This window comes from Camellia sinensis, chromosome 9 (assembly GCF_055761805.1).
Source record: "Camellia sinensis isolate YWXY chromosome 9, ASM5576180v1, whole genome shotgun sequence".
NCBI lineage: Eukaryota > Viridiplantae > Streptophyta > Magnoliopsida > Ericales > Theaceae > Camellia > Camellia sinensis.
The window spans coordinates 171,125,192-171,147,491 of record NC_138969.1 but is presented as its reverse complement, the minus strand read 5'-3'; the positions used below and the strand labels follow the sequence as shown (position 1 = coordinate 171,147,491).

Genomic DNA, 22,300 nt, shown 5'->3' with positions numbered 1-22,300 from the left:
CTAAAGAATAGGGAACAAATTGTTGGAAGTTTTTATAAAATAAAGAAAAAGAAAGGGGACATATACTACATTTCAAAGTGACGAATTTAAAAAGTTATTTAAAAATATAGGAAAAGATTATGATACACATTCCTCAAAAGGTGTATATTATATGTACCTTATAACTAAAAAAGAAAATGATATAATTTCATACTTTTGAGTTATGACTAAAAAAAAAAAAAAAGAAGTCATAACTAAATAACACATGAGATATAATTAAAGATCTTATGAATCATAAATAAAACAAGGTCATAACTAAAGAAAACAATGACATAACTTAGATGTGCATATAATAAGGGGGATGTATAGAAAATTTTTCCAAAAACATAAGTTAAAACAATAAATTTTGCAATGTGGGTATTTGGCAATAGTTTTTTTTTTTTTAGGCTAAAATAGTACTAAAAATAAAATAAAATAAACTAAAATAATCAATTAGATAAAATGTCACATCATGTTCATAATTATTTTCTTTTTTTTTTCACAAACATCACATACTATAAAAAAAATTTAACCATCTTCCTAAACACAATTATTTTAATTTACTAAAATAATTAAAAAGTAAAATAACTTACTAAAATAACTAACTTCTCAAATAGCTCCCAAAACTACAATTATCAATGTGATGAAGAGAAGTTCACATTGCATCCTATTTGAGCCGCAAAATCATTTCGTTTGTGCATCAAATTCTCATCTATCTGTGATGACCCAAAAAAAAAAAAAAAAAAAAAATCTCATCTATTTGTGAAGGAGTTAGAAAGAACATCAATGAGGTTAGTTTTTTGGATTCAATATTATTCTTTCGGCAAATTTCACTTTTATCTTTTTGTGGTTTGGCTCATTCGGAAATTTGTGATTTATGAACTAAAGTATACATCCAACTTCTATTAACAATAGTGTCAATTTACTTTTATACCCTTATTTTATATAAATTTTCTTCTGTCTACAGATTGTTTGATGAGTGAATCAATGGCTGATGTGTGCATCATTTTGGATTAACTTTGAAGACTGGAAATATATTCCTCTTGACAGGAAGTTTGCGTGGGTCAGTGGGTTGGGGTGGGAATGTGGGTTTGGCAAAGTAAAAGAGAAAAGGGACGTTGGTATAGGGCAGGCAAAGGGAAATGAATAGAGAGAGAGAAAGAGAGAGGGAAACAGTGAAGAGAGCACGAGGGAGAGGAATGGTATTTTATTTTATTTATTTTTATTTTTTTGTAAATTTTACTTACTCCCGCATATGAGTGGCTTCTGAATTCTGTTAATTTAGATAGAAAAAGTGATGTTACATTTTGGTCGTGGAAGGAAGTAAGTAAATTACAATTTATACTTTTGCATTTTGTACCAAATCTCATTACATATAAAAACGTGTCAATCAATCTCTTATGCTTCTGGTCAAATGTTAATGTTTTCCTTTTATTACTCCACCGTATAAGTTTTTAACATAGGTTAATGTGACAAACATATGACTATGAAATTAGAGCAAAAGAGAAAAATTACCCCTTTTCCCATCTATACACATTTCGCTCCAAATTTATATCAAGTTATAATTGTATTAGATTAAAACAAAACACAGATTGTGAACGATTAAGGAAATGAACTAGAGTTTTGAAGAAATTGAAATCATGAAACTCTATTTTCCATAATAACACAATTTTGTATATATTCATTTTCTTTTCCTTTCGATTTCACTACATTTTTTATTTCAAAAACTCTATTTTCTTACTTATTCATTTCAATTTTTAGCGTATGAACATTTATATATATTGTATTATATAACTTGGATGTACTTATTACGTAGGACAAAGTGTGTATTAGTAAGAAATGAGAATGATTTTTCTCTCTTATCCTTATTTGGTAATTACATTCTTGTCATGTTTAAATTCTGTTAAAGATTTAAATAATGGAATAAAAGAAGGAAGATGTTGACACTTGTGTGAAAACCAAAATAAAATTTGACCAAAAATATAATGAGTTGGCTGTCACAATTTCAGTGCAAACTAGATGTGTGCAAGTGTAATTTACCCCCACATGGGGTTATGTGGTTTAGGACAAACTTGTGGTCTCATTGCAACTTACAATCACTCTTGGCATACATGTACTAAGCATAGTGTATGCAATTATATGTACCTTCCTAAGGTTATGATTCAAATTTAAATTTAAAGAAAAATTTGTGACAAAATTATTTATAAATGAAATATAAATTTATTTTTCTCACATTTTCTATTCATTTTTTTTTAAAACTTTCCAATTTCAAGATTCAAATACAATCTAAGAGTTCTTATTTTTTATTTATTTATTTATTTATTTTGTAATCATGTTTAGTTAATATCAATTAAACATTCATTTTCTAGCTAAATTTCAACATTCATTTAATCATGTTAAGTTAATATCAATTAAACATTCATTTTATTTAAACATTCATTTATTTTGTTTCATGACATATTTCTTTATCAGGCGTGATACCTAAATTTGAGCTTTTATTGCTGCCCTACTCCTTCCAATTGTTAAAAAAAAAAATTAATAAATAAAATAAAATCTTTAGAGATGCTAGAAGATTAAGAAACACGCTTGGAAAGATCGAGAAAAATGAGCCAAGTACTGTTTTGCCTGGCTGCTGGAAAAATAACAATTTGAATTTTTTGATTTAGAAAAACATTTATCATAGAGACATAAGTTAAGGATTGAGATCACAAAAACAAAAACTCAATAATCATGTTGTTATTCATAGGTCTTATAATTGATATGTCTTATTTATTTGATGTAATGTTTTGCGGATTTCGCGGAATATGATTTCAATTTTGTATTGTATTAGACAATTCCTTGCAAATCAAACAGGAAACCGATTGGGTGCAGTACATATGTAATGTGATAGTCGCGTGTTTTTATTTTCTACTTCAATATGTAATGTGCTAGTTACGTTTTTTTATTTTCTTCTTCAATATGTAATGTGATAGTCACGTGTTCTTATTTTCTTCTTCAATGTGTTCGCGTACACGTATACTGACTTAAAAAAAAAAAATGGAATCTTGTTAACGGGTTGTATGCAAGGGAATTCGGGAAGGTTGTCGTAAAATTCGAATGTCGATGGAAAAATTGTTGGAAATTTTGAATGGTCGCTGAAAAATTCGAAAATCTTTGAAGATCGTCGGAAAATTTGAATTCTCTAAAAATGATAAGTGACTTAAATTCTTTAATGGTTGTAACTAGAAACACAATAGTAAAGAGATGATAGAGATAAAAGATTGCGTGAAAAAGTCGGTAAAGTAGTTAGAGAGAGAATAATGGCAAGACTCTTCCATGAATCTCACACTTTCATTCTCAAGGTGGATAATGAATAAGAAAAATTAGTTCTCTCCCAAAAATTGTCTCTCAAAAAATTCATCTCTTGTAAAGTTATGGATGGTTGCTATTTATAGATACCTCATGATGTAGAATGTAGTCCATGTGCAAGGCACATGGGGAATATGCCCTTTAATCACTTTGTCTGAGAAGGTGTCCTCTTCGAGGATGAGGAAATCCTGAAGAGGAGATCAACCTCTCGACGAACCATTTTTTTTTAATCACGCTTAACCAATAATCCCCAATCATTCTAAAGGGTTAGGGGTAGTCCCAAAGGACGCCCTGCCATAGAATGGTCAGGGGTAGTTCAAGAGAATGTCCTGCTACAAATATCGTCGAGTCTCAAGGACTCCCTAAATTGTGCCACGTTGACCCGGGTATAGGCTAGTTTAACCAAAGAGTGAATTTATCTCCACTCACCGTCCTCGGGATCGGGTCCTTTGTTCAGACTCCATCACGCCCATGGTTCTGGTGTGTAGATCTTGGAAAGTTCCGAGCCTGCAAGTGTTCTAGGACTCATTAACGGAGTGACTTTTAGATTGCATTTGAATCCGTTCGAAGCCAAGAACTTCGGATCTCTAGGTTCGTGTATCCAAACCCTTTCGAGTCTGAGCTCAAATAGGTCTCTAGGTTCGTGGTTTTGAACCCTTTCGATACTAAGCAAATACCTCGAAGACTAGATATCTTCCGAGGGTTTCATCTCTTCTAAAAGCAACGATCCACCTTCTTGGATGCTTGTGTGATCTGAGTGAGAGAGAGTCTCCTCTTCCATTATAATCTTTTTGTATTCTTTCTATTGATATAGTGAAAATTGGTTTCGATGCTGTAGACGTAGGCATTAGGCCAAACCGCGTTAATTTTTTTTTTAATTATTTGTTTGTGGTTTGTTCTGGATATCCTGGGAGGGATCCCCGGATCCCAACAAGTGGTATCAGAGCCTTGGTGATGAAAAACAGAACATTTTTCTAAATCTGTCAAAAATCAAGTTGCTCAAATTCGAGTTTTGAGCATACTAGAAAGAAGGCCTCAACAAAAAGAGTTTAGACTCAAAAAAACCAGCTCAAAAGGATGTCCTACGCTCCCCCATACGTTTCTTGAAGTTTTTTCGAATATGGTCGAAAGGTCACCGAAAAGTTTAGTTCGGCGGATAGAAGCTTTTTGTTGAAGATACCTAGATTTTAAGGATTATATATTTTCTTTGCAAAATATAAACTACAAGCTTCTAGCTGGCAATGTGGATAAGGTGGAAATCAACCCGAAGCTTTGGGGTTCAAATCTTTTTATAAGTATCTTGGAATTATTTTTAAAAAAAATTTAAATGGAAGATGATGCAACAGATGGGTCAACCTGACCCAAGAGGGGTCTGACTCGATCCAAATGATGCTAACAGATCTGGTCCAAGAGGGACCCGACCTAGATCCGATCCAGGCAAGGTCCATGGGCGATGATGTCAGCATAACGTAATAATGACGCTAACAGATGGAATATTCTTGTTGATAAAGGAATATTTTTAGGCATGACATTAGTGGATAGAATATTTCTAGCGATAATGGAATATTCTTTTTTAAAAAGTGGAGGATGATGTAGTGGATGGGTTGACCTAACCTAGGAGGGATCCCACCAGACCCAGATGATGCCAATAGATTCGGCCCAAGAGGGACCCGACCGAGATTCGACCTAGGCGAGGTCCATAGGTGATGATGTCAACATGACATTAAAAGTTCCTGCTAATAAAAGAATATTCCCAATGATGATGTTAGTGAATGGCATATTCCTGGTGATAACAGAATATTCTCTGATGGTTTCTAAAAATTGCAAGAGGGCCTAATTTTTTTCCAGAAATTACAATTTTACACCAAGTTTTGGGAAGTATTCTTAGTAAGGCCCCCAAAAGTGCAACGAAGGTTGGTCCAAGCTAAATGGCCTATTCCGGACGCAACCATAAGGCCAGAATAGTGAAATTCTAAACAAATTTTTGAAGATTGCCAAGAGTGTGAGTTTGGCATTTTCAATACCTAGAGGACAATTGCCAAATGTTTTGGAACACTGTGGATTCACTGAAGAGGTCAGAATGGTGAGATTCTGATCTGATTACTCAACTTGACAGATCGGGAGATAGATCATTAGGGACCAAAGGAAATTAGGCTTGATCAAGTGGCAGATCAAGGGAAATCGGGATTGGTCAGTAGCGATTGGAGGATTGCACATGATTATCTCAAGATCAACAATGTCTAGAAAAGTTCTGTTAAAAATGTATATTGTCTAAGGAGACTGGTTCTTAAGTGGGATCGGTTGTGACCCCATCAGTCTTTCCTGGGAACCTTCCTGGTTGTTAAGTCCAGGTGATCGGGAGATTTGGTTCAATCGGAAGAAGACCACTTCATTAGTAGACAGATGATTGGCAACCAGTACAAGCTTAGGAAAATGTTATGATAGTTGGAGCTACTGTCAAATAGAGTACAAGGAATATTGATGGTATGTGAACGTGGAAGAGCAACAGCTGCAGAAGTGCACACATAAAGCACGGGAGTATGTGGCTACGAGAGCACAGATGAGTATGCAGGAGTATCGTACAAGGTGCAGACGTACAACCGTGTAAGACTACGTTGCAGAGTCGTACAGAGGTTCAGTGTACATGATCTTTTGCTTGAAAATAGCAATCAGATGCTAGAAGTTCATAGAAGAAAGCTCCAGACAGAGAAATTAAGACAAATAAGATGCGGCAGTGCGCACCTAGTGGAGAGACATATCTCTTTCTTTGTTCTGAATCTAGTTTGTGGTAGTGAAGTCATGACAGACACCAAGAGAGTATGGATTGAGTCACTTCAACAGGGAAACGATAAGCATTCTATTGGAGGATGCCAGTACTTGGCGATAGAGGTGCGACCCACGCAGGATTATGTATGGCGATTGAGGACATTTCCAGCAAAAGGAGCAGTGACACTCTGGATGCTCGACAGAAAGGCGTATTTGTAGAACGGCGTTTTATCACCTATGTAGGTGATGGGGGTGATAAGTTTTGTTCACCCTATTGAAGCCAATTGGAAGCCAATTGAAGACCCTATATAGTCAGTTATAGAGGTTATTAGTTCATTTGGAGACTTTCGGGTCAGTTGCAGAACTTTAGAATTCATTGGGATTTCTCTAAGAGATAGAGAGAATCGGCATTACCAGAGTGTACCATAGAGATTCGACATGTGTGATAAGTACAAATAGTAGTACTTTATTGGCATTGGCCTTTGTGAAGGCATTGGAGATCCGTCATGGATCATTGTTGGAAAATCCGCATCTGATAAAGCCTTGGTGTCCACATTTGTTGATTTGAGGGAGAAGTTATGGAAACCTACTTTAGATCTTAGTGGAGCTTTGGCATTTGTTCAATGTCTATTAGAGATATTGTTTTTGGCGGTCTTCCACAAATTATCGGCCATTTTTTAGAGTCGTGGTTTGTTGAGATTCACTATCATAGTTGGGATCTATGATGTATTTGATCCAATGGTGTCTCTAGTGGTGAGACTTAATCATTTCTTCCTCTTGTGGATTTTCTTTTTTGCAATCTGTTCCATATTCGAAGACATTAGCTATTGGCAATCTAGGCGACGATTCAGGCTCTGGTTGTTTGCTTCTGTTTGGTGTCTGTTGAAGATTGAAAAAGATTGTTGAGGAGAAACGTGAAGGTAGTGATTTTAATATGATGTTTTAGGAACCATCCCTCAATTTGTCGTTGGATTTGGAAGGGATAGATCGTGTGTTGACTTGGTGGGTCAGTAGGGACTGTTGGAGTTATGTACCTACCTTACAAACTAATGGATGTAAACAAATAGCACACCCTTCCATTAAAAGGGGTTGGAATGCTTGTATGCCTAATCTATGCAGAGCAGGTGCTTTATTTAACAAAACAGGGTGCCCTTGCATAACTTCCTGAAGCATTTCCAATACAATTGGTTCCTTTTTTTAATTTTACTTTTCGCAACTCCTACGTTCAAAGCAAGATGTTGTCTAATTAGACCACAAATTACAAATGTTTGGAAAAGCTCTATTGCTATTTTGCTGGGCAATCCACATTGATGTAACGAAAGTGAATGACCCACGACAATGATGGAATGCCCTGAATAATCGACCCGTTTGCCAAGCAGAGTCTCACGAAATCTTTCCTCTTTGCCTTCAATTACATCAAAAAATGACTTGTAAACTTTATTATGACTGTCTTTCATTGGTTGTCCGCGGATTCCATTATCAAGAAGTGTATCCAGATCTTCTTGTACCAATTTCCCCTGGCACATTACTAACAGTGCATGCGCCTTTGGGTGGTTTTAGCAGCTGTGAAGATGGTGCATCATCTTGTGTTTGCCAGTTGGAATTGAAATTAGAGGAATTCGGAATTTACTTGACACTTAAAAAGTTTTTGGCTCTTTGTATTTTGTTACTTTGTCTGAAGTTTTTTCTGATACTTTCAAACTAGTTAGAGCCTAATTGCATCCACAGTCCAGTTTTGTTTAGTAGAGAACTTGCCTCGGTTCTCGGAGAATTTGTTTGGCTCTCGTGATTAGTTTGAGATAGAAGAGAGCAGATTTGAGTTCGATGGTTGATCAAACTGGAAGTTTATGGTATCACTTTTGAAGTTGTTTTGAGGGAGAATTTGAAGCCTTTCATGATTGGTCTCCTCAGTATTAGTTCAAGTGGGGTTGCTCACTATGATTTGTTTAGAGTTGTCAAGAACAACTTGTTTGGCGCTTGTGGAAATCGAAACATGGCACCATGGTGGAGCTTGGGTTGCAGAAAATCGAAGAGCTAGCTCGATCGGTTCTGCCTGTTTGTCTATTGGTTCAATATGATTTTGAGAAATGGAGTCTGCTGTGTTTTTGAAGAGTTCTCGTGTTTTGTACAGCAGATGGCATTCAGTTTTCACTATATGGTTTTGGTTCCGTGGCGATGAACGCATCTCTTGATGAGACAGTAGTTGCGGATATCTCAGGCGAGCTCTAGCATAGGAGGAGAAATGGAGCCACGATAAGCACTCAAGGAGTATGGGTGCGGGTACTATGCTAGGTACTGCATAGTTGGTGACTTGTACAAACCTATCGAAGCTACTTTGGCAGAGGGAGCTACAATTAACCGTTAGTTTGGTAGTACAAGTGAGAGATGTGCAGGTAAAGTGTATCACTGAACTGAAGATCAGGGATTGCATAAGGCATATACAACAAGTGTGTCGAAACGCTGGGAGGTTGTTTAAGGGTGCAAAGGGAAAATGCTAATAGTTCAGAGAAAGCTCCGAGCAAAGAAAATTGGGAATGTTAACCAGGAAAATGAAGAGTTTTCTGTTGCTTCAGTGTTGGCATTTCAGAAGAAGTTGTTGTGTCATAGAGCACTCAAGGGAGTGTAGGGCATCCCGGGCATTGGGCATCCAATTAGGGGGTAACGGATATTTTGGTCATGCAAGTTTAAGCATGGCATGTAAAGACATCCGTGATAGGGAAGCGTGGAAGAGATGTGTGTGAGTTGGAGCACAGACTCTCTCCAAAAGAGAATCAGAGAGTGGTGTGAGTTGAGTTGAGGATGTTGGATTCCCTCATTCTCTTGTATCTCTGCATTTCTCTGGCATTTTATCTCTAGCTTCTACCTTGAACATCCAAATGAGGGGGTGTCAGGTATTTTTTTCAGGGGGTGCAAGCGTTTCTGTGAGGAGATGCAAACTATGCTGGATTTTGGGTGTGACAAGTTTGGCAACAGGTTTTTAGGGGTGTTCACGGATCGGTTCTGTGCGATTCGGATGATGGGTTGGACCCGCCCAATGGGGTGTAGGTTAGGAAAAAATAGAATCACGTCTGCCCGCAGTGCGGGTTGCGGATCAAACGGGTGGGCCATGCGGTTGTGCAGGCAGTTTGTGAATTAGAATTTTTTTTTTTAAATTTTATTTTTAGGCTTTGGCGTTGGGACCTTCCCCACTTTCTAAAGCCATAAAAAACACAAACATAAATAAACAAAGCAAAGAAACTTAAATAAATGAAACTTTAAAATTAAATAAACAAAACAACTAGCAAAGCAAAGCAACCAACAAAGCAAACCATAAATAAATGAAACTTTAAATTACAAACAAAAGTCTACAACAATGAAACTTTAATGAAGGAGAAGGACTCTAGATCTGGGTAGGTACCTTCGTGTTCGTGCAATGAAACTTTTTTTTTTTTTTTTTTTTTGTGTGTCTAGTAGATCTTCTAGAGCTGGGTTTGCGATTGGGCGACGACAAGAAACCAATGACATGGCTGGATTGATGTGCGAGAGGTGACAGAATGATGATGGAGTAACAATTGATCTGCGAAAGACAACAGCGACGGTAGAGGAGAGAGATGAAAACAGGGAGAAGATGAAAGAGACAGCGAGCGAAGGATGAGAGATGGTGGTGGTGAAGGTGACAGGGAGAAGAGAAGAGAGAGGTAGGAAATATGAGAGAGAGAGAGAGAGAGAGAGAGAGAAAGAAGGCCTAGATGAGAGAAAGAGAGAGAAATAGCTGGGTAGAGAGAGAAAGGAAGACCAAAAAATGAATTCATTTAACATGTGAGTGAGATTTTTTTATTTTATTTTAAACATCTCTACAGGCGAGTGGCAGATTTGTACGAGTAGGGTCAGATCTGACCCAAACCCGATTTTGTATGGAAAAATAGACCCGCATCCGCCCTATTTATGCATGCGGGTAAGGTCGGTTGGGACGAGTTGTGCGGGTCAGATAAACTGTTGCCCACCCCTACAGGTTTTGTTGTAGATATGACACATCACCCCACATGAGTAGAAAGGGGTGATTGTTGGGTTCTGTTCCATGTGTGAATGGAGAGCTTCACCAAGTCATCAATAGAGGCTGCCAGAAGCTTAGAGAAGCTTCAAGGAGGTCAACAAAGCTGCCACCAAACCTGTTAAACTTGACCACCGACTAGCCATAAGATGAAACGACTTCCAACTTGAATTCACACCTCTCATATATGTGTATAAATAAAGTGTTGGACCATTTTAATATCTTTTATTTATTTATTTATATATTTTGTTCATAAATCTTCTTTTGTCTTGTTCATGAATCTCATTTTGTTCATGAATGGAGATTCATTGTTTTCATGTCCTTTTGTCTTGTTCATGAATGAAGATTAATTGGAGTTCATAAACTTGGTGGTGAGTTTATATTTAGAGACTCTCCATTTTTTCTAGTTTAATGATCATTATTATTTTTTAGTGTAAAAAGGGTTCCTTTGGGAAGTGGGTTTGCTTTTTCGCTTTTGGCTATTTTGGCCTAAGGCTAAAAAGCCTTGTTTGGGATTGCTTTTTTGGCTTTTTTTGACTTTTGTGAGAGAAATAATGTAATGATTATGGGCTGGATGTGATATTTTGTCTTATTGGGCTAAAAAGTCTATTGTATCTTTTTGTGGTTAAAATAGCCCCAAACCCAACCCAACCCAAGTTGCCAAACGAAGGCTTTATAAGTTCTAGTGGCCTATAAATAGTTCATCTCATCTACTCTTTTCTACACTAATTATTTTTTGCACTTGAGAGATTAATAGTCAAAGAAGGGTGTTTTTTCTTAGTGGAGCTTTGGGTTCACCATCTTGTGTAGAGTTGGCCTGAACCATACAACAAGTGGTCGGGTTGTTGTATCTTGGAAAGGACAAGTCATAGTTTTGTGACTTCTGCATCGGTATTTGGGTTCTTCCTACCGCAGTGGGCTTGATCTCCTTAAAGAAAACGAGATATCCATGTCTCAGCCTGATCTATTTATATCTCATTTTTTTGCATTATTTATCAATAAAATATAATTCTTCTGGTATTTTCACCAACAATTTTAAGGAGATCATAATGGAACAAGAACTCAAAAAAATCAATGATTGAATTTGAGATCTTAACAAGCCTTTCAAGTTTAAGGGAGTTCATTTTAAGAGGTGGAAAGGAAATTTTTTTTTTTACCTTAGCCTTTTGAAAGTTGCATATGTTCTTTCCGAGAAAAACCCAAACAAAATCCCAACCGAAGAGATGAATGATGAAGACTACGAGGCACATGAAGCAAAAGTGGCTTCTTATAATACAGATGAGTATAAATGTCATTTTTATCTCTTAAATTTCCTTGCTGATTAATTTTATGATTATTACTATGACACCACTTACACTTTGTCTTCTATTAACTTTTGGCATGCTCGCTTGTGTCAAATTAACAATAAATATGTGGGAATCATGAGTAGTTTAGGATTAATTCTTAAAGTGACAAAAAAATTTGAGAAATGTGAAGTTTGCAGTAAGCAAAAATTACCAAGAGGCCTTATAAAACTGTTGAAAAAAAAATATCGAATTGCTAGAATTATTTCATATTGATTTCTGTGAGTTTGAAGGAATTTTAACTCATGGTGGTAACCGATATTTTGTCACTTTTATTGATGATTTTTCAAAATACACAAACTTATATTTATTAAAAAATAAAAGTGATGCTTTTGAGAAATTTAAAGAATTCCTTTTTGAAATGGAAAATCAATTCGGTAAAAACATTAAGAGAATTAGAAGTAATAGAGGCTGAAAGTATGAATCTTTTGGATTCAACTCCTTTGTTTAGGCATTGAAAATTATTTATGAGACTACTCTACCATATTCACCTTCATCTAATGGTGTAGTTGAAAGAAAAAATAGAACGTTAATTGACTTGACGAATGCTATGCTTATTGATTTAGGTGCTCCCTCAAATTTTTGGGGCGAGGCTATTTTGACAACTTGCCATGTGATAAATAGAGTGCCACACAAAAGGACTAAAATTGTACCTTATGAGTTGTGGTGGGGGCATAAACCAAATTTAGGTTATTTGAGGGTTTGGGGTTATTTAGCTTTTGTGAGAGTTGCAGATCCTAAACGACCTAAATTCGGTGAATGAGCTACCACTTGTGCTTTTCTTAGGTATGCGTTGCACAGTATAGCCTATAGATTTTTTAATATGGAAAATAATCGTATTTTTGAATTACGTGATACTATTTTTCATGAAAATAAATTTCCTTTCAAATCTAGAAATAGTAAGGGTCAAATAATTTCTGAAAATAGTTTATCCATGCCTAGCTCTTCTACTCGATCTCAAGTTTTTCAAGAACAAGAAAATTTTCAAATCCAACCAAGGAGGAGTAAACAAGCTAGAGTTGAAAAAGATTTTGGCCCTGACTATTATCTTTATAATGTAAAAGAAATTCCTCTTACAGTACAAGAAGTTTTATCATCACCTGATGCTATTTTCTGGAGCGAGGCTGTAAATGATGAGATAGATTCACTACTTTCAAGTAAAACATGGAAGCTAGTGGATTTACCTCCAAGTTGTAAAACTATTGGGTGTAAATTGGTCCTTCATAAAAAAACTTAAACCGGATGAAACTATAGATAAATATAAAGCGAGGCTTGTCACTAAAGATTTTAAGTAACAAGTTGATCTTGATTTCTTTGATACTTTTTCTCCAATTACTAGAGTTACATCCATTAGATTGTTGATAGCAGTGGCTGTAATTCATGATTTAAAAATTCATCAAATGGATGAAAAAATAACATTTTTAAATGGAGATCTAGATGAAGAGATTTACATCGACCAACCCGAGGGCTTTGTGGAGCCTGGCCAAGAAAGCAAGGTGTGTAAGCTAATTAAATCCCTTTATGGTTTAAAACAAGCTCTTAAACAGTTGCATGAGAAATTTGATTCATGCATGCTTGAGAATGGCTACAAGACTAATGAATGTGATAAATGCATATATTATAAAACTTGTGAGAATGCACATGTGATTATTAACCTATATGTGAATGATTTACTTATCTTTGGCTCTAATTTACATATTATAAATGAGACTAAAAATATGCTTAATAGCCACTTTGATATGAAAGATCTTGGTGAAGCCAATTTTATGTTGGGAATTAAAATTACCAAGACTAAGGATGACATTTTTCTTGATCAGTCGCATAATGTTGAGAAAATTTTAAAGAAATATAACTTTCTAGACTATAAATATGTTGCTATTCCTTTTGATGCAATCATACAATTATTTGTTGTAACAAATGAAAAAGAAGTGATTAATCAAAAAGAATATGCTAGCATGATTGATAGTTTGAGATATGCTACTGACTGTACTAGACCTGACATTGTATATGTTGTTGGAGTACTTAGCAGGTTTACTAGCAAGCCAAGTCGAGATCATTGGCTAGCCATGGGAAGAATAATGAGATATTTATCTGGTACCAAAAATTATAGTTTACTTATAACAAGTATCCTGTGGTACTTGAGGGATATAGCGATGTCGATTAGAACACTTTGTCAGATGATTCTCTCTCTACCTCGGGTTTTATTTTTATCTTGAGTGGTGGTGCTATATGTTGGAAGTCTAAAAACCATACTATAATTGCTAATTCTACTATGGAAGCTGAGTTTATAGCGTTAAGCTCAGCTTCAGTATGTGAGAAAGTGAATTGGCTGAGAGATTTGTTACATGAAATCCTTTTTTGGGAAAAACAATTCCTCCTGCGTTAATTCATTGCTGCTAGTGGTAGAGTGAACAATCATTTTTATCATGGTAAATCCAGGCCAATTCGAAGGAAACACAGTAATGTGAGATACTAATTGAGTAATGGCATCATAACTGTGAATTATGTAAGATCTTGTGATAATCTTGTTGATCCGTTAACCAAGGCATTAGTGAGAGATAGGGTCTGGAATACATCGAGGGGGATGAGTCTGAAGCCTATAAAATCATAAACCATGTATGAGGATACCCAACCTAGGGACCAGAGATCCTGTAACTAGGTTTAATTGGAAGAATGAATCATATGGTGGTTGTAAAAAAAATGCACTCTTTAATATTTTGTTATTCATCCCTCTGATGTAAGTGCATTTGTCCTGTAATGTTAGAGGGTTGAGTTTTTATACTTTTAATGAAATTTTGTAGCTCTTGTTGAGTGGGGTGTTTAAATTATAGGAACATTTTTAACAAATTTCACCTCACTACTAAAAATTGGAGCTTTTGCGACCGTCTTAAACGTCGCAAAAGATTCACATATCGTTGCAAAAGACTTTTTATGACGGAGTGGCGACGGGAAATGAGGGGTGGCGGAAGGGGGTGTGGCAAAAAGTATTTGCGACGGTTACAAATCGTCGCAACCTTGTAGCGACGGCTAATCAATGGTTTTTGCGACGGTTTAACCTGACACAAAAAAAGGAAAAAAAAATTCACTTTTAGTGATGGTGTTGATTGCCGTCGCCAAAACTTTTTTAGCGATGGTATTTGACGTCGCAAAAAGTATTAATAACGACGGTCTAAAACGTTGCAAAAAAAGTATAATTAAATTAATATCGTATTTACGACAATTTAAACCGTCACGAAAAGTATTATTACCAACGGTTTAAAACGTCGCAAAAAAGTAGAATTAAATTAATATCATATTTGTGACAATTTAAACCGTCGCGAAAGATTTGAACTACGATATATATGCGACAGATTAACCCGTCGCTAATAAAATGTAAGGAAATGATGAGCACATTAAGAACGATTTATTATTGTCACAATAAAATTATTTTCATAAAATAAATAAATATTTTATTAATTCATTACCGGTACAAATTATTAATATTTTTTAAAATAAAATACATCCGCATCCACATCCACATCCACATCCACATCCACATCCACATCCACATCCAATTATATCCACATTCACATTCACAAAATCATGCATATCTATGTAACTTGTAACAATTATCAACCAAATATTCTTTACAAAGGATGCGTGAAAGTCAATGGGCAGGAAGTCTACCTAAGGAGAATTGTCAATTATAGCAATTTTTGTAAGATCAACACCCAAAACTGTTAAGTCCTTGGTGTAACGTCCATCTGAAAAAATGCATGATTCACAATAAGCTCGATGAGAGATAAGTTTTCTATCTGGATCCAGTATATCCAGAAGCTGTTTTGCATAGATGCTTTGACTGGCTGTGAACACCACGATTTCAAACATCTCAGTAACCCTCTCTAGGAACATTTGAAGGTAAGGCCTCTGTTTTACATAGACTCTGTGCTCTTTCATATTGAAAAAGACTGGAAAGCTAAAATCCGCATCTTCACAATGTTCCAACGTAGAGTGGACAAGTGTTTCTGCACAAATAAAAGCTAGTGTGACCAACCTTTGGAAGCATAAACTTATGTAAAAATTCTTTAAAATGATTCGTAGAAATACAAGTACACCTGAAGTTGAAAGTTCACTATAGGTGTGGATCATAAATATCATACTGACATAACCGAGAAATAAACTAGATAAGATAAAATGAAATAATATCAAGATTAATAGTAAACAGATCAAAGGAGTTCAATTTTCTTACCATCCAAATCCAGTACTAGGGTAGTGGATTTCATTTTCTGTGATTCATTTAGCAATGTAGTGGGGTGAAATTTTGGCGCCACATCTGGTGGGTCAGGTAGATTTCTGATAAACTTGTGTGGATCAAAGCACTCTAATTGATCTGAATCTGAGTAGGGATTCACATCAGGTTCCTCATTGCAGGATCTCAACTGATGGATTGCAAGATACAAGCTTGAATCATCTAAATCTATAATGGTGTCCTCACAAGTTCTGCCATCATGATTGCCACCTGCCTCCATGGTATCCTCAAGGAAAGGCAGTATCATGTATTCCTCAGCCACATCAAAAAACGTAGTTGGCTCATCACATTTGTAATCAAGCAAGCAAATAACTTCTGTGAAGTCATCATAAATTGAGTTGCCTTCAAAGGGTAAGCCTGCAGCAATCATGTCAGAAATGTAGAAATCTGAGACATTGCAAGTTTGATACTCACTAGAGCTTCTGCTGTTATCATCACTGTCATCATCTCCCAAAAGCGGACCAGTTCAAAACTGAACGTGAATCTTCTGCTTTGCGCTGTCATGTGCAGAAGATGGTTTTTATTTCCAAAGCTAAGACATGTGCTTGAAATATTTTATAAAAACAAAATCCAATAAGAAAAATCTATGTTGTTTGACATTCTTTACGAACATATGCAAAGATTTATACACCTATCTCCAACAAAGAACTCTTCATGGATCAAGCAATATTTCATCATTATTCATTCAAGTGGCACATTAAATAAGTTGGGAATGTAAGTGATAAAGAATTAAACTGGTGTGCAGGCAACAAATGAAATGAGTTTGAATGCAATGCAGGCATTGGGGGTCTAGTAATTGCTTTTTGGTGATCATCCAAAACAAAATGTGTTGCTTCTTTGTTCTGCTCATCTTACAATTTTCGCACTAGTCAAGGATGATGTAATTTTTTAAATATGTGAACCCAATCTCTTTAAGTGCCTTTTAGTGAAGGAAATTTTGAGTTATGGGCAGCTTTAGCTGATCAATATTGTATTCAAAACCAAAAGAAAGAAACAGATAAATTACGTTAGATACATACAGACCATTTTCTGGAAACATGAAGCAGTGACTTCCAGCATTTTCATTTCCACCTTTTTTAGGAGGAATAAAGCAACACTCAAAACAAAATTTCTCAAAAAAACTTCATCTTCATGTCAAAAAGTACACATGCTCTAGTGACAAATCTCTAACTAAAGATAAAAAAAAAACAATTCCCAAGATAGCATAAACAGAAAAATTATAAACTGTACCTGCATCATTGTTGATCTCTGGTTCACTGTGAACTTCATTTGACTCACCAAAAATTGTCTGCAAATTTGATGCACAGGTCGGTGGTGTAGATTCTTGCAAAATCAACCATCATTTGTTGCACATAGCTATAGTAACATTCTAGGAATACATTGTCAGACTTTTGAAATACGGGGAACAGTTCGAGTAGCAAAAACAAGAAATAAACCGCTGAGTATTTTTCAATCTAATTATATGTTCTAATTTATCAGTAAACCAATTTGGCAATCTACATAGGCCCATCTGGCCACCAAAGTTCATATTCTGCAAAACTCTCCAACTTCAGTTGATAGAAGGAAATAATGACTCCAACGGAATCCATGAGAAAACTAAGAAAATAAGAGAATGGCTCTCAATATGCCAATCTGACTAAAGAAAGAAAAGAGATTGGTGACAGTATGGAAAGACATTAGAACATTGAAAGCCTCAGTAAGAAGAGGCTATTAATTGACATGTATGTTCAAAATCTCAATTTCAAAAGCTAATTTTTTTTTTTTTTAAAAAAAAAGGAAACACACACACACATATTTTACAATTGGCGCATTGTTACCATTTGAAGCAGTTCTTAGCATTCAATCAACTCCTATCATTTTAGCACTTCCCTCCAAAACCACTATAATAGTTTCACTAAGCGAAACAAACTGCAAATAGAGAATATCATTTGCAATTGACTACTACTCAATGAACTTCATGCTATTTTTCCTGAACCTGGAATGTGAAAGGAAAGTTCTCCACACAAAATAGCACCAAAAAATGGCATGAGATAAAAGAACATGCAGCAAATAGTGTACTGTATTAGATATCATAAAATGACAAGCTTTTTGAAAAGAATAACAATTATTGGACAGCTATCCTAATATGCAATAAAATTGAATGTCATAATTTCTCCTTACCATTCTCCCAGCAGTCGCAGAATTTAACTGAAGATTTTCTTCATCGATCAATTCATGATGGTCAATAGCTTTGTTATCTTCAATCTCCTGAGCATATACTTTATTGCACAGAGAAACTACAAGAACAATAAGTGTGATTAGAAGAGGTATTCCAAAAGCAAGCAACAACCAAGAACAGCAAAACCGATAACAACCAAGATCAGCACTAAACAGATAACAGAACAGCAAAACAGATAACCAATCCCAAAGGAACAGGGCAACCCAGATAACCACTCAACCAGCGAAAGCAAGCCCAATGTGCCACCATTACAGAAGCAAAAGATCAGCAATAGCTCAATCCAGTTTGTAATCCAGGACATTCACAGAAACAGATAACAGATCACTCACAGAAACAGAACAGCACAGATCAAACACTGAAACAGGAACCACTCAAATTGTATTGTAAAACAGAACATACACAGAAACCTCTGACAGCACAAACCAGATCATGCACTATCCTCAATAACCAGACCATACACTAGCTTAGCCTATACACTAGCTCAGCCACCATTCCTGATACAAAACAGATAAACATTCAAAACAGATACACACTCAACCACCATTCCTGAGACAAAACTTGACCTGCTGCAGATTGTAAACCAGATCATTCACAGAAACGTTCACAGGTAATGGCGAGGCCTTGACCCACAAAGCTAACTTTCACAATTTCACATAAAGCTTCAAAGTCTGGTTGAGATCCATTGAAAACACACTCGTTTCTATGCCTCCATGTAGACAAAAGAGTTGCCAAAGGGAAGACCATCCAGATTTACTTCACTAGAAAACTTCATAAAATTGAACAGTAGTTTATATATTTCAAACTGTGACTATTAAGCTTCTAATTTATCCATGCATTTTAGATAAAATTATAGAAAAAGAAAAGGCTTGATTTTAAATCACTTCGGGAAGAGAAAATTGCATTTGATTGAATGATAAATTGCGCATTCAGAAGTTTCTATGTAGATTGGACAGGTGGTAGAGCCATCACTCAAGTTGCATGTGCCTTTAATTTTCAAAAAGATAACGAGCAAAATGGTCCAATAACGAGGATATCACCAATTTATCAGTACGTCAAAAACATGAAAATCTTGTTCTTTTGCACGAGCATAGATAGCTGCAGACTTCCCACTCTGCATTTAAAGAGGCATAGTTTTAGCCACCACAATCAAAATTGCAAATATATTTAACTGATAAAAATAATTGGCAGTAATACTTAACAGAACCCTACAACAGTGCAGTAACATGATCTTTTATTCAATCAAAGAAAACTTAATGGAAAAATATGTAATTTTTAAAAACTAATATGATCTATTCCATTGGATCAAAAAAACCGCTTCCAAAGAAACCATTTGCGAAATCACTCAACAAAATTAAGGAGAGGAAGATATGCATCAATGGATGATTACAAAAGACTTTTTGCATTAACTATCTTATCATATCAAAGAGTTAAAGAGAAATTAATAAAATGTAAAAATATATCTTCCTGAAAATACGAGGAGAAAACACAAAGAGTTAAACATTAAAGTATATACGTTGAGAAAATACTTCAATGCAAAATGCCTATCACAAAGAAAAAGGGAAAATGTCAATGTAGAACCATGATTGTCACACCCCGAACTATTTGCTAACTTTGAAAATTAAAAACTAGATCATCGTGGTTTGTGCCTAGTTCTTAGGCATGATTTGTCGTCGCTACAAGTCATTTGTGCTTAGTTCGTCGTGTGTGTCAAGTTTCGTTGCCTAAGAAGCCTCTACCTCCTTGGGTGGGACTTGAACCAAAGTCCATCACTCTCTTTCCCTGTCTCTCTCTGAAATTTTCACCTCAAATTGCATAATTAACAGCTGTAGCAAAAAATCGTCAGGTGGAGAAAAACTTCTCTTCATCATTCATTAGTTCTTTAAGCTTAACATAAGCAGGCATAAAAAGCAAAATGCAGGGATTAGATTTGTTAAATCTCTTTGTATGTATATAATATACATGTAGTAAGACTAAAACACCAAAACTGGATCTTGGCATTGCAATTGAAAAGATTTTTAATCTATCTATCTATATGACGGCACTTTGCTAAACTATTTGCTATGTTTTATTGTGAGTCTACAATGAATAATATCCCCCATTGAATACACTTTTTTATGAAAAAATTCTGTTAAAATAGATTTTCTTGTCTGGAATATTTATTTGGCACTTAAATTAGATTGACTTAGTTTAATATATTATTATTTCTCTCAAATAAACAAAATCAAGCATGAGAATTTTTTTTTGTGCAGACAAAAACATCAGGTGATTAATATCAAGAGATTAACCTAATAGATATTAGATGAAGTGTACTAGACATAATGTCTAAGTTCAAGTTTTAGTGTTGTGAATGCACCTTCTCCTCTCTTATCCTCTATTACTAATTGGAATAAAAAAAAAAAAAGTGATTAGTTATTTGTTTCCAAAATTTTTGTAAAAGATTAACATAAGGTCAAAATCAAGATTAATTTTTTTATTTGCATAAAAATTAATCATAAAATCAAATATAATTATCTCGTCTCGTATGGATGTAAAATTCACAAAAAAAATAAAACCTCCTATGAAAAGATTGTGTCCAGTTTTGAGATGAACAAAAGTAAACTAAGGAGGAAGAAGCAATATAAAGAAAAACTGTAAAGAATCAGACATTAATTAAACACAAAAACAAAATTATAATGATCCATTCATACATATACATACTTCTTTGATAATTTACAAACATAATTAGAAAAAGAAGAGGATGATGAGATTGATTAGTCATTTCTATTTCTTCTATAAAATTTAATTAACACTTAACTTCTTTTCATTACATATATATATATATATATATATCTAAATATTTTTCCCTTTACCAATAAAAAAAGATAGGGGGTTCTAAGGGGGTCTCTGTTTTGCCTAAAATACTAGCAAACAACTTAACAAGGTGCTGATGGGTTGAAGGGATTGAAGAAGTGAGGCTTTGGAGCCATTGAAAATGGGTTCCGAAATGCCAGTGTTCATGCTCACTTGGGAAGAACTGCCAGTAGAAGAGATGATGAAATCAAGATTATTACTAAAACCCAATTGAAATTTAACGAAAATAAACAGTATAAACAAGACTGATCAGAGTTCAATTGGTCAAATAGATCAAAAACCGAGAAACCTACCTCAAAAACAAGTTATAATCAGATGCAAATTAGCCATGGGCACGGCTCCTCGAATAGAGATGTACCTATGGGAAGAACATGGGTGAGGCAGCGGTGGCAATGAGGCCATGGATGGGCAAGAGAAAGAGACGGAGGTGGCGCTGGTGCTGATCGATGTCCCAATACCGATTTGATGCCCTCTTGTGCAGAGGTGGCGCTGGGCAGAGGTAGAACTTCCGGCCGCCGTCAGTCACTCTCGCTCTCTCTCTCTCTCTCCTATGTGGCTTTTGGTGTATTAACAGCGAGAGCGAGAGGTGTTTGCGCTGGTGTTGTTGCCACTGCGTGAGGTGGCGCTGGTGTTGTTGCCGCCGCGAGAGAGAGACTGACGACTGGGCTCTCGCGCGCGCTCGAGAGAGAGATTTGCAATTCGCACCTCCAGAAGATCGTCGACTGTCGATTGAGAACAACTCGAAGGAACTTGATCCAGAACAGAGATTCGCTAACCTAGGGCTTCAACAACAAGGATCTAGGGTTCCAAAAAAGAAAATTAGTAATTATTGAACTATTCAAAATAAATAAAATAAAATTCAGTATTCAACAAATCGAATCAAATAAGAAAAGACATGATCTCCAAATGTGAAAGATCAAACTAAATCAAACAGAAAAAATACAGAAATCTATATGAGCTTTTCATAAATAGAGAGAGAGAGAGAGAGAGAGAGAGAAACTCAGATACTGATCCGGCTTTGCTGTACTTTCTTCTTGAATGATCGTCGGTGGGAAGATGACGGCGTCAGAAGATGGCGGAGTGGGGTGACAGCGGTGGGAGGATGTCGGAGTGAGGCGATGCCAATGGGAGGAAGAGATATAGCGTAAAAATGAAATAAAGGGAGTTAGGCCTCGTATTATTTGTGATGGACAGACAGATGCACAAAAAAAACATAAAACTATATCTTTTTAATTATTTCTTTTGCCACGGTTTATTATCTGTTACAACTGATAGATCCTTTTGCGACGGATAATTTGTTTCCATTGCTAATGATAACGCCTTTTTGCTTATTTATCAGCGACAATTATTTTCTTTCTCAACAAATACTATTAGCGATGAATTATTTCATCTGTCTCAAATGTGAAGCTTTTGCGACAAAAATCAATCCGTCGCAAAAA

The 22,300-nt window shown here is 35.5% G+C and overlaps 1 protein-coding gene across 50 annotated transcripts; it reads right to left on the bottom strand.

The window, feature by feature from the left end:
• Window positions 1-15,076: 15,076 nt before the first annotated feature.
• Window positions 15,077-22,092, bottom strand: LOC114288833 (uncharacterized). Of its 50 annotated transcripts, none has more exons than XM_082888056.1 (8): window positions 21,870-22,065; window positions 21,155-21,659; window positions 19,049-19,122; window positions 17,954-18,069; window positions 17,024-17,081; window positions 16,208-16,290; window positions 15,734-16,108; window positions 15,077-15,509 (listed from the first exon to the last, which is right to left on the bottom strand). In XM_082888056.1, exons 7-8 carry the CDS (start codon window positions 16,038-16,040, stop codon window positions 15,172-15,174), a joined length of 645 nt encoding a protein of 214 aa, XP_082744182.1. In that variant the 5' UTR covers window positions 16,041-16,108; window positions 16,208-16,290; window positions 17,024-17,081; window positions 17,954-18,069; window positions 19,049-19,122; window positions 21,155-21,659; window positions 21,870-22,065; the 3' UTR covers window positions 15,077-15,171. The 50 variants fall into 50 exon arrangements, with proteins under 50 accessions (XP_082744182.1, XP_082744175.1, XP_082744178.1 ...); XM_082888049.1 differs by having other exon boundaries at window positions 17,024-17,162; window positions 21,220-21,659; XM_082888052.1 differs by having other exon boundaries at window positions 17,024-17,149; window positions 21,220-21,659.
• Window positions 22,093-22,300: the final 208 nt, after the last annotated feature.